Source organism: Labeo rohita, unplaced genomic scaffold (assembly GCF_022985175.1).
Source record: "Labeo rohita strain BAU-BD-2019 unplaced genomic scaffold, IGBB_LRoh.1.0 scaffold_1730, whole genome shotgun sequence".
Lineage (NCBI taxonomy): Eukaryota > Metazoa > Chordata > Actinopteri > Cypriniformes > Cyprinidae > Labeo > Labeo rohita.
The window spans coordinates 1-12,461 of NW_026127924.1; the positions used below are offsets into that span (position 1 = coordinate 1).

A 12,461-nucleotide genomic window follows, 5' to 3' on the forward strand; every position below is an offset into this window, starting at 1 on the left:
CCTGTTTTGTTACAGTTCCTGCACACCACATCCTTAGCAGGGCATCCGGGAAAATTAGCTGTGTGCTATTCAGATCCGCAACGGTAGCAAGTACGTGCACAGGTAAATCGCTGAGGTCCGCACAAGACGTTGCCTTTACTTTTGCTCCGTTGTGACCTGTGATATTGTTGAACCGCTTGTACCGAGTTGTCGGATGACCCGATCATCGCTTTAGCCTCCGCTGTAGCAGTTTCAATTTGCCAAGCGATAGTCACAGCTTTCTTAAGGTCGAGCGGCACTTCTAGCAGCAGTTAATTATTAGTTTTTTCTACCAGCTAATCGCGTAACATCTCGTCCTCCATTGCGCCAAATTTGCTGGTGGCAGCCAGTTCACATAGAGCAGTGACATACTGGTCTGTAGTCTCGCCTGCACGTTGGCTCTGTTGGCGGAAGCGGTAGCATTCAGCAACCACATTAACTTTAGGGACAAAAAAAGTCCTGTATTGCACTCAAAGCAGAAACGTATGTATTGTCTCTCTGATCACTCACGTTAAGGGTGTAGAACAATATTTGGCCCTCGGCACCGAGGCAGTGTATTAGAATTGCACGCTTCCTAGCATCAGTTAGCTCTTCGCCTAGGGCCAGCAAAAAATTGTCAAAAGTTTTGATCCACACTTTGAACGGTATCGGTGGTTCAACCGGTGTTTGCAGGAACGGGGCGGGTTGGCTTAGACTCAAAGTCTATGTTGACTGTCTGTAGTAAAAGCAAATACACACTTTTTCTGGAACTCTGTGTAATCCTTTATTCACCGCTCAGCATGCCCAACTCTCCTTCTCCTTCCCTTTATCCTTAACACACATACAAGAGCTCCCTCTAGAGGCTTACTCAGAACACCACACATGTATCACTGTGCACGCTATGTGATAAACTTTATACATTATAAATACGATTAGTAACAGAGTGGTATCCTGGGTAGATACCACAATCATAATAAATGTCAGAACAATAAGAGCAGCAGTCTGTAAGTCAATATACATTTTAAATATTGCATATCAGTGAATAAAGGCAGAAACATAGCATATTTGTATAGGCTTGTACTTGCTGAAAAAAACATAGCAATGATTTTTGAACTTCTTTGGAAGTAATTCTGTTTTGGAGTCAGACTGAAAGGACTGTAGTAGGTGAGGTGTGATATCTAGCTTTCCTCAAGGGGTGTCAGTCAAAACACAGGGTCTGATCAGCTTCGTCCAAAAGTTTAATTTCTCTTAACGTAAGAGTAATTTCCAACCAATATGCACACAACACAGCTGTACACGGGCATTGCAGGTGATCAAATAAGTATTTGTTTGAATGTGTGGGTGTGGTCTACAATAAAGAAAAAAATAAAAGATATATTAAGTTACATGAGTCAAAATTGTATTCCAAAACATTCGAATGAAATGCTTAATTTTCTTATTGAACACTCAGGTTAAATATTATCAAAGAACGGAATTACAACAATGAAACTTATAACAACACCACCACCTAGTGGTTAGTGAATGTGAGATGAGATGAGTGAATGTGTATTACATTATGAATTTAGACTCTAACTATAATCATTATTAACTTTAGTGCAGGACTTTCCTTTTGTATATTCTTATTATACCTCTCTTCCAGAAGTGATATATGCTTTTTCAGGCAATGATGATGTTTGAAGGTTGATGGTTGAAGCAAATTTTAATATGCATTATCCTTATTAACAAACTGCTACATTCTTGCCTAAAAACATATGGTTTCACTGTCAAAAAGCAGAAAGAGTGAACTTTCAACTTATTTTTATTTCTTTTCTTTTCTTTTTTAAATTTCCTTTTTTGGAGTGTCAGTGTTGATGAAGGAGGGAGATTCAGTCACTCTACACACTGATGTCAAAATTAACCAACAGGACACACTAAAATGGTATTTTAATAACTTTCGAATTGCTCAAATAATTGGAAATCAGAGTACGATCTGCACAGATGATCAGTGTAAAGAGGTTTTCAAAGACAGACTGACACTGGATTGTCAGACGGGATCTCTGACCATCACAAACACCAGCACCACAAACTCTGGAGATTATAAACTACTGATAAGCAGCATAAAAGTAATTCAAAAGATCTTCTATGTTGCTGTTTATAGTGAGTCATTTAACATTTATTAGCAGGTTAAATATGCTTGAATCACAACATTATTATTGTGTTTATTGTAGTAGTGACTTTTAATAGGCTAAAGCATGCAGTGAAAGCATGCACTGTCTAGGTATGTTTTTGTTTGTTTTTTGTTATATCATTGATAATGTCAAATCACATATAATTTAGAGTCTAGACAACAATTGCAATATTATCATTGATAGTATTGCACACACCTAGTAGTGACATTCAAATATATTACCTTTAGAGGTGTACTACTTATTCTCTTGTATTTTAAATAATATGCAGATATAGAATTTTGCCAATAAAGTGATACAAATACAAATTCAAAATAAAAATTAAGTGTGTGAAGAGTGAAAGCCAGGTAATCGCATATCTACAGCTCTCATGTGTAATTCCAGTATTTCTTTCATCAGTATAGAGCTACAGTCAGCTGTTGCTTTGTGTTTCAGATGTTCCTGCTGATAAAATGAAGAAAAAGTCAGTGCAGGAAGGAACATCTGTCACTTTAGATGGTCAAGATATAAAAAACCCAAATGATATGATGACGTGGTATTTTAATGACATTCTAATCATTGAAATCAGTAGAAATCAGAGTAAGATCTGTGGAGATGATCAGTGTGAAGAGAGTTTTAGAGACAGACTGAGGCTGGATCTCTGATCATTACAAACACCAGAACCACAGACTCTGGACTCTATAAATTAAAGATTGTCCACATCATTCACAATCGTCACAGCATCAGCATCATCCACATAAAGAGATTCAGCATTACTGTCATTGGTGAGTGTAATTTTAATTTCACTTTCGTGTAATAGTCAGTGGTCCTGTAAATGCTGCTGCTTCATGTTGAGCTCTCAGCGGTGATGCTGTTGTTCTTCAAAAGAACACCAGATGGTGCCATGTATCAGTTAAATCAATATCATACATCTTATGGCCTGTAAAGGATGTAAATATTAGAAAAAGATAGTGGTAAGCTTGATTATCAGTTGACCTCTTGTAATAATGACTGTCTGTCTTTATCTTTATAGATTCAAGTCTGCCTTTAGGAGTCATAGCAGGAATATGTGCTGCTGCTGCTGTTGTTGTGCTGGTGGTTGTAACTGTAATTTGTGTAAAGTGCTGGTGCTGGTATTGTAGTAGGGGCCATAAGAAAAATCATGTTGATGTATTGTAACATATACTGTGTAAAATTACTGTCTAAATTAACAGTGGTGTAAATTCATTTTTATATTATGTTTTGTCCACGCTTTAGTGTCGGGGTGTAACATAAATTTACACTGTAAAGAGTTATCACTGTGATTATTCACCTTCACCAGAGTTTCTGTGGGTCCTTTAAAAATTTTTTAAATTGTTGTATTAAATTTAAAGGCATAACAATCGTGAATGGTACAAGAAAAATCTTAATTACGATTTCAAGAGGTCCTGACAGGAACTATGATGTGGCTTGATGTGAGTAATATGTACCCTATTTAAAGTCTCCTTTCTGGTCAGTTTGCTGTCGGTTATTGTTTAGACTCACATGTGTTTATGTTGCCTTGAATTGTCATGCTTTATGTATCGTGTGAGTTATTAATAATTAAATATTTAAAAAAAATTAAAGCCTTTTGTGGATTGACTTCGCCTTCCTTGTTCTACACGTGACAAGGATAGCCGATACGATCATTTAAAATAAATAAATAAATAAAATGCTTAATCGGCCCCAACCCTATTGAGATTGGCTTGGGACATCCCTACTCATTATAATGGATAACTCTACAGTTCTATAACTGTATAAGTTAATAAATAGCCTGATCCTTGAAAATGATGTAGTAAAATGTTTCCCTTGGAATTATTTGTACAATATGGGAGATACATCACATAATGTGCCATCTTGGTGGCAGTTTATGATTACTTATAAGTGAATCTCTAATGAATATCCGATATAAAAACTTTACGGCACCTTCTTGAAGGCCGTAATACTAATGATGTCCACTAGAGGGAGCTACAGGATAACAAATCTATCTAGACCTCATTGCTTGAAACCTGGGTAAATGGTATATAGCTTGACCTGTAGTTTAAAAAAAAAAAAAACTTTACAACTAATTGTTAGTTTAATATATATCCTAATGATATTGAAAACATGTGCTAAGTTATGACTGAATATACTGTCGAATTAAAACATAAGTTTAATAGTATTTGTCTATTTCAGTACAGAACATAGAGACCAATACTTCCATAGTCAACATGAGCTGTTGATGTTTGGACCCTGATAATTGTTACTTTTGGCTAAATATATATATATTCCAGATTTAACCCTGTTTCACAACGTGACTATTTACAACTAATAACAATTTGTATTACTAAAAAAATAAAATAACAGCAACAGCTAGACATAGACATAACAATAATTCGGTATAAAAAGAATGTAACTTTAGGCCTATAACACTTCCAGAGCAGTTTCAACTATTCTTACAAATATTACTGGCTTAGACATTGCCAAAAACAAAATTAAAGATCAACAACAACAAAAACATCATAATATTTAATAATAATAATAATAATAATAATAATAATAATAATAATAATAATGATTTTAAAACATAATGATTTTAAAACATAATGATTTTGCGAGAATTTGTTTTTATTTTAAATGTTGTTCTTAAACATTAAATGTTGTGTTTACAAAATCACAATATGTATTTTGCCAATAAACAGACTTACTAGGCTTACTAAGTCAACAACTCTGTCTAACAGTTAAAACCAGCTACTTCCAAACAGCTTAAAACAACTAAGACCAGCCAACCAGCTTAGGTTTTATGGCACATCATATGTTGTGGGGGAAAAAAAGAAAACAAACAAACGAACAAACGAACAAACAAACAAACGAACAAACAAACAAACAAACAAACAAACAAACAAACAAAATAAATAAATAAATAAATAAATAAATAAATAAATAAATAAATACATTGCTTCGTGTCACCACAGTTGGCAACACGTCACTTTCATCTTCATATCCAGTATAAACACAACTTTACAGCAATTAATATCCACCAGAGGGAGCCACAGGATAACAAATTATTTTAGAACGTAAAATAAAACAAAACAGCGATGGTACACTATATCATATGGTGGTTTCACAGTGCACGTTACTCTAGTAACGGAGTGGTATCATGGTTAGACACCACAACCAGGTCTAAACAATAAGAGCAGCAGTCTGTCAATCAACAACTTTTTGATATTGCATATCAGTGAATAAAAGCAGAAACATAGCATATGTAAAGATCCATCCACTGGCCCAAATGCGGAGTCCAGTTGTCTGGTTGAAGGTTTAATGCGTGTTCGGTCTTTTCACAGCGCATCTGCAAAGTTCGCTTAATTTATCAGGATTTAGTTTCACTTTTAATCTAGCTCCATATTTAATCTGACTCCAATTTCATATGATCGTTAGAATTTAGGTGTTTACTCTAATTTAGGCTGACCACAAATATCAATGTGTATTACTTCAGATACTTGATTATTCTGTAAATCCCCTACTTTCAATTATTCGTTTATTAAGGACCTAATATCGCTTTGCAATTCACTTGGCCAACAGTGAACGCATGGCACAAACTCGCCAGTTCTGGGCTTACTCAGAGGTTGAGGGGTGGTTATGATACATTTTATGCAGACTGCACCCTGCAGTCCTCACCATAAAGTGTATTTTTCTATAATCACGAGAACTACAACGTGTTAAGCCAGTGACAGTCAGAAAACGGAAGCCCTTAATGGTGTTCCCCATGGTCCAACCATTGGTACTTCGGTGTGACCATCCTGGACGCAGACTTTGTGAAAAATATCAGACTACACTTTAATCTACTAGAAATAATGATTTCAGAAGAGATCAGACTGAATTAAATATAACAATTTATTTGTCAGGTAAGATGTATCACGCCAATTACACAATTAAACAATGAAAGTCCAATTCAGAATTAAATTTAGTTCCAATTCAAATAAATACATAACATCATTTACTCAAAGATAAATCTAAGAGTGAGAGATGCATACCTGACCGCCTAGAGATACACAGCAGTGTGTGAGAGATTTAGAGCCAAAGCTCCAGAGACTCTCACACACAGTGTATGTTTTGTAATGTTTTGTCACTTCGCTTATATACCCAGACCAAAACAAACAAATCTTCTAATCAGTTGTAAACACATAAAAAACCTTTTGGTTTGTCAGGAGATCTCGTGACCCAGGGTCACACCTTGCTGGGATTCTCACCTGACCCTAAGGGGAAAACACACCCCTCAGCAGCAAAACACAATTCTACAAAAGTGTTCAGTCTTCCTCATAATATAAGTGACTTCTGTGAAATTGAGACCATTTTACCAATCGCACAGAGACCTTTAAAACGATACCAAACATGAAAGGGAAAGTTCAACATATTCACAAAGTGTAACTCATGTAGAATATGGACATTCTTAGTGACTTTCAGTGGAACCTTTTGGGGGAAACGTGTGAGATGCAGGGGGGGAGAGGAGAGGGAGGAAGGGGGTTGTAAATGAGCAATAGGGGTGGTGTTGTTTGCCCTCTTTGAAGATCTCTTCTCCAGATTAGTTTTATTGTTTTGTTGCATGGCATCTGTTTTGTCAGAGTTCCTGGACTTTAAATTCATGAGGAAATCATTTCACATCTTACACATATCTGTATATTACATAACAATGTTTTATTTTATTTTTATATATATTTTTTAAACTATTATTGTTTAACTCTGTTGGAAGTAATTCTGAATCATACATTATTATTATTTTTTTTTTTATGCTTGAACAACACAAACATAAAAGTGCCAATGGTATACACAAAAAGATATAAAAAGTACATATATGTATTATGTACAAAAGTACATAAACTATACAAGAATATAAAGAACCAACAAATAAAATAATTTATAAAATAAATACAAGAAAATAAAATACATACAACAATAAAATAAAGTAAAATATAAAATAAAATAAAATAAAATAAAATAAAATAAAATAAAATAAAATAAAGAAATGTCAGGCCTTGCTAAATCACAATAACTTAAATATATCAAACAGATACGCCGTTTTTACAGCTTTTTTGTTTGTACTCTCCTTAATAGTACTTATCTAATATCTAATTTTTTAAGTACCACAGAAAAAAAAGGTTTCTGATTGCTGAATTTACAACAATAAATATGAAAAGAGATTGATAATGTAAGCCTCATTTTCCAACTTCTTGGCATAGTTCAAAAAGCCAAATATTATTCATATGTTCATATAGTAAAAGAAAGTTGGACAACACTTTGTCATTTATATATTTAGAAATCTCCCACCATAGACTTTGTATATTGACAATGCCAGAAAATATGAGGTATGTTTCTGGGTGTGATGTACGATTGACATCTAAATGAATGATTTACATCTATATCTTCAATAAATCTGGTTAAAAATGCTTATCAGGGTAAAATTTGTGCAGTATCTTAAATGAAATTTCTTTCATTTTATTTGTAATGAGATATTTCATACCCAAACTTTCCTCCATAACTTAGACCAACAGAAAATAACACATGATTTACTAACAATTTATTTTTGAAATAATGAATGTATAACCTTATTAGTATTGTTGTTGTTGTTATTTAGTTTTTGTTGTTGCTTTGTTTTGTTTTTTGTTTTGTTTTGTTTTGTTTTGTTTTTTGTTTGTTTTGTTTTGTTTTGTTTTGCTAGATGAAAAGCAAATTCTGCCATAGAAAGTGTCAGCAGGGTGAAGAAAAGAAGCATGTTTAGAGTATGAAATACCTCTACATAAAGACACATTAGAAGAGAATGTTCAAATTACAGAGGCATATTCTTCTGGGGTTACATGGAATTCTAAATATGAGAGAAATTCTAAATTATATGTGAAAGTAGTAATTTTCAAAACTATTTAGAGCAGATAGGGTGGTGGAGACTCGCTCCCTTTTGAAGTTACCGCTCAGTTCTTCCGCCCAAATCTAATATATCTACTTGGAGAACAAGAGGCAAAGTCGAGTTTGGTTTTTGCAGCTTGGGAGTCTAACGGAGTCTTGATCATCATCTGCAATGTCCAATTTATCAAAAGCGGTCGGCGTAGGAACAGAGAATAATACCTTCTGAAAGCGCAATGAACAATGGTTATTCTACAGAATCCATTACTTTTCAGAGGACCGACGTTCTTTATATTGCATATAGGGAGTGTACTCCTGCATGGTAAGACGTTGACTTATTTGTTAAAATGTATATCTCTCTCCCGAACAGGAATTCGGGGCAGTAATTCCATTATTATTTCTTAATTGTTTCCATTTTAAGCGGCTGCATGTTAGTTTTATACATGTTTCTAAAGTTGTGGCAACAGAAACTACAGCAGTAAAAATGGCGTCGTTTAAGAAAACATCTCTTTCAATAATCTTCATTAATAATTAAGAGGGACATTATTACAGACATGCTTGATGGCTGTTTTATCATAATTTGTTGTATAATTTCTCTTGTGGCGTTTTAATGAACTGCATGACGCTTTTTTTCCCCTCCAGGTGTCTCAGGTTTTGATACAGACATAGATTCGGTGTGTGTGATGGAGGGAGATTTGGTTACTCTACACACTGGTGTTAAAAAAAAAAACAAAGAAAGTATAAAATGGTATTTTAATAACAGTTGTGTAGTTCAAATTAAAGGCAGTCTCATCTGTGCAGATGATCAATGTCATGATAATAATGAAAGATTTAGAGACAGACTGGTGCTGGACAATCAGACTGGATCTTTGACCATCACAAACACCAGAATCACAGACTCTGGAGTTTATAAACTACAGATCAACAGCAGCAGCAGTGAAAAGACCTTCAGTGTTTTTGTCCGTGGTGAGTCTTTAATGAATATTAAAGTAAAGGCAATTTCCTTAAAAGCAATTTGCTGTAAAAGTAGAATTTGTATAAATGTCAGGCTTTGCTTTATTACACAGGACAACATGATTTAAAAGAAACACTTTCAATTTGTGAGCTGTTTGTTTTGATTTTTGTTTTGATTCATAAAAGTAAACTCAACATAAACAGCTTCTCATTCTCATTCTCATCATCTGTTTAAAGTAAAAGTAAAAGTGAAAAAAACAAAAAACAAAAACAAAACCATACTTTTTTCCCTTAAGAAATCAAAGTGTGATAAAGTGTGTAAATGTTTAAAAGCACCAAATGGGCAAATGTTTTTGGTTCGTTTAAAACAGTTGTCATATTATATATTTGGTTTGTGATTCAGGTGTTCCTGCTGCTGAACGAGATGAAATAAAGAAGTCAGTGAACGAGGGAGAGTCTGTCACTTTAGATCCTGGTGTCATAAAAAACCCAATTGATTCAGTGACGTGGCATTTTAATGACACTGACATCACTAATATCACTGGAGGTCCCGGTAATATGTGTACAGATGATCAGTGTACACATCAATTCTCAGAATTCCGACACAGACTGAAGCTGGATCATCAGACAGGATCTCTGACCATCACAAATGCCAGAACCACAGATGCTGGATTATATCATCTAGAGATCAGCATAAGCAGCAGACGCATCACTATCTGCAGTATTAAGAAATTCAGTGTTACTGTCATTGGTAAGTGTAACTTAACCTCTTCCAAACCTTAAACCAAAGCAACAATTTATCTCTGTTTTCTGCATACTGTTTTGCTGGTTTCCTAATGTGTCCTTCTAATAAACCTGCCATTGTGTGCTATGAATTGCTTGGGATGTTTGGGTAAAAGTGTCAGCAGAATGAAGAATTGATGAGATTCAAAGTGTTCAGTTTGAATAAAGAGAGGAGGGCAGTGTTAATTTTGACAGCAAATTTTAATTTAGATTTACTCATATTTTAGTCACTGGAACTGTTTTAGTTTTAGTCTAGTTTTAGTCGATTAAATATAAGTGTAATGCCAAGCCAGCAGAGGGAGCCCTCACCCTAGTACTGCCTGCACGCTCCCTCTGCTGCTTCTACTGTCACTTCCTGTTTGGGACTATTTAAAGACTGACCATGTGCTCTATACTTTGTGAAGTATTGCCAGTTTCTCCTGCCTTACCAAGTGTTTGTGTATTTCTCTGTCTGATTACCTGTTGCTGTCTTGCTTTGTCTTTGGATTTCGAGTTTACGGATTACCCTTGTCGGATTATTTGCCTGATTGGACTGATTTATAGGTTTGGACTCTTTGCCTGGTTTCTCACGCTTGCCTCACAGATTATCCCTTGGACTGTTGCATTCTCGGACTGCTTTATTTGGTTATTGACCCTCTGCCTTTTTTCACGTTTATGTTTGCTGCTGTTTCTAATAAACTTCCGCATATGGATTCAACTTCTGCCTCAGCGTCCAAGTTACAATAAGATTTCGGCTAAAATCGAATGGGTTTAGTTACAGTGTAATCATTAACTATAGGTCAGTATAAGGTCAGTATAATCATCCTAATTAAATTGTACATCACTGTGTTTCGGTAGTGACAAAATTGGGGACAAATATTCCAAAAATTACTGAAAATACAATATGAGAACTAACTGCATAATCACTAATGTGTACCTTGAATATTTGCATACATGCATTTTTTTCTTTCTTTCTTTCTTTATTTATTTTTTCCCAGGGCATTTCCAACTCTGACTTGGGACCAGTCCTGTAGAATGGCCCATATGGGATCATGTTAGCAGCATATTAGCGATATGCTAAATCATGCATCATGCAAGCAATGTAAAATGTGCTAGCAGTGTGCAAAATTGTGTAAGAAACATACATGCAATGTGTTTAAACATGTTAGCAACACAATGCTTTGCCAAGCATCAGAAATTTTACGCATCCATCTCACTGTTCATTTATTCTTCAGAAGCCTCTGGTTTTGAGACAGATGAGTCCGTGTCAGTGATGGAGGGAGATTCAGTCACGCTACGCACTGATGTTAATAAAATCCAAGATGACATCATTAATTGGTATTTTAATTCCACTCAAGTCGTCAAAATCGATGGATATCTAAATAGTATTATTACAGATGATCAGTATAATGGGAGATTCAGAGACAGACTGAAGCTGGATCATCAGACTGGATCTCTGACCGTGACAAACATCACAATCACAGACTCTGGACGCTATTTGCTACAGATCGTCAATGTCAGTGACAAGATCTTCAGTGTTTCTGTTTGTGGCAAGTCTGGCTATGTACATTTAAATCACATAATGCGTTTAATGTGTTTATTATAAACATCAGCATAAAAAGGATGATTGTAAACCAATAATTGTAACAATTTTGGTTCATAAAAAGCCACAGTTTCTTATCATAAATTGTATGCTGTTAAACACATCTATTATTTCATAATCAGGTGTTTTTTTTTAGTTCAGTGGGGATGCAAAGTGAGAGAATTTTATGTAAAATAAGAATAAAAAATGTGTTATAACCATTTCAGATTGAAATAGTGTGTGCAATCACAGTTCTTTCATAATTCCACAACATATAGCAGATTTATTTATTTATTTTATTTTATTTTTTTGTATTTGTGTTTCTGGTGCAGAGGCAGAAAAAATGAAGACGACGCCAGTGAAGGAGGGAGAATCTGTCACTTTAGGTCCTGGTGAAATAAACACAGATTATTTCATGACATGGTATTTTAATGACAGTTGCATTTCTGAAATCAGTGGAGATCCTAGTAAGATCTGTTCGGATGATCAGTGTAAAGATGCTGATGAGAGATTCAGAGACAGATTGAAGCTGGATCATCAAACTGGATCTCTGACCATCATGAACATCAGAACCACAGAATCTGGAATCTATAAACTGGAGATAAACAGCAGCATTCGTCGTCGTCATCGCCGCAGCAGCAGCATCAGTAGCTTTAAGAGCTTCCATGTTGCTGTCATTGGTGAATATGATTTACTTAATTTGGTGCATTTGAGAAATGTCCAAATTTCTTGTGTGTTCAGTTGGACTCAGTTACATTTTGACTTATTTTGAAATAATATTCATAGCACTGTAGCCTTTTTTAATTGCTGTTGTTCAAAAACCTTTTATCAGTTTAATCAGTATCATACAACTGATCCAATTAGAAAGGTTTAAACAGCATTTTAAAATACCAGTAAGGTTGAATATGAGGCCATCTTCAGTAATTATATATGTCTGTCTTTATCATTACAGAATCAGGTCCGTCTGTGGGAATATATGTTGGTGTTTTTCTGGTGGTGGCTGCTGCTGTGACTGCTGGTGTCGTTTACTGTTGCCGTAATAACTCTACACAACCAGGACAGAATGCAAGTATCTCATACACACAGCTAATTTACATAATAATATAAGATTGTAAATCAGCTTACATGCA

At 34.8% G+C, this 12,461-nt stretch overlaps 1 protein-coding gene across 1 annotated transcript; it reads left to right on the forward strand.

Annotated features, from left to right (window-relative positions):
- Positions 1–8,138: 8,138 nt before the first annotated feature.
- On the forward strand, positions 8,139–11,688 carry LOC127158854 (uncharacterized). Its single transcript, XM_051101821.1, has 5 exons — positions 8,139–8,355; positions 8,676–8,999; positions 9,391–9,738; positions 10,985–11,265; positions 11,664–11,688. Exons 1-5 carry the CDS (start codon positions 8,277–8,279, stop codon positions 11,676–11,678), a joined length of 1,047 nt encoding a protein of 348 aa, XP_050957778.1. The 5' UTR covers positions 8,139–8,276; the 3' UTR covers positions 11,679–11,688.
- The last annotated feature ends 773 nt before the right edge of the window (positions 11,689–12,461 follow it).

Bases quoted from the DNA above. Each gene is read 5' to 3' on its own strand.
- LOC127158854 (XM_051101821.1), top strand. From the start codon at position 8,277: ATGGTTATTCTACAGAATCCATTACTTTTCAGAGGACCGACGTTCTTT. The intron at 8,356-8,675 runs GTAAGACGTTGA...TTTCCCCTCCAG, and splicing joins AGGGAGTGTACTCCTGCATG to GTGTCTCAGGTTTTGATACA. The intron at 9,000-9,390 runs GTGAGTCTTTAA...TTTGTGATTCAG, and splicing joins CTTCAGTGTTTTTGTCCGTG to GTGTTCCTGCTGCTGAACGA.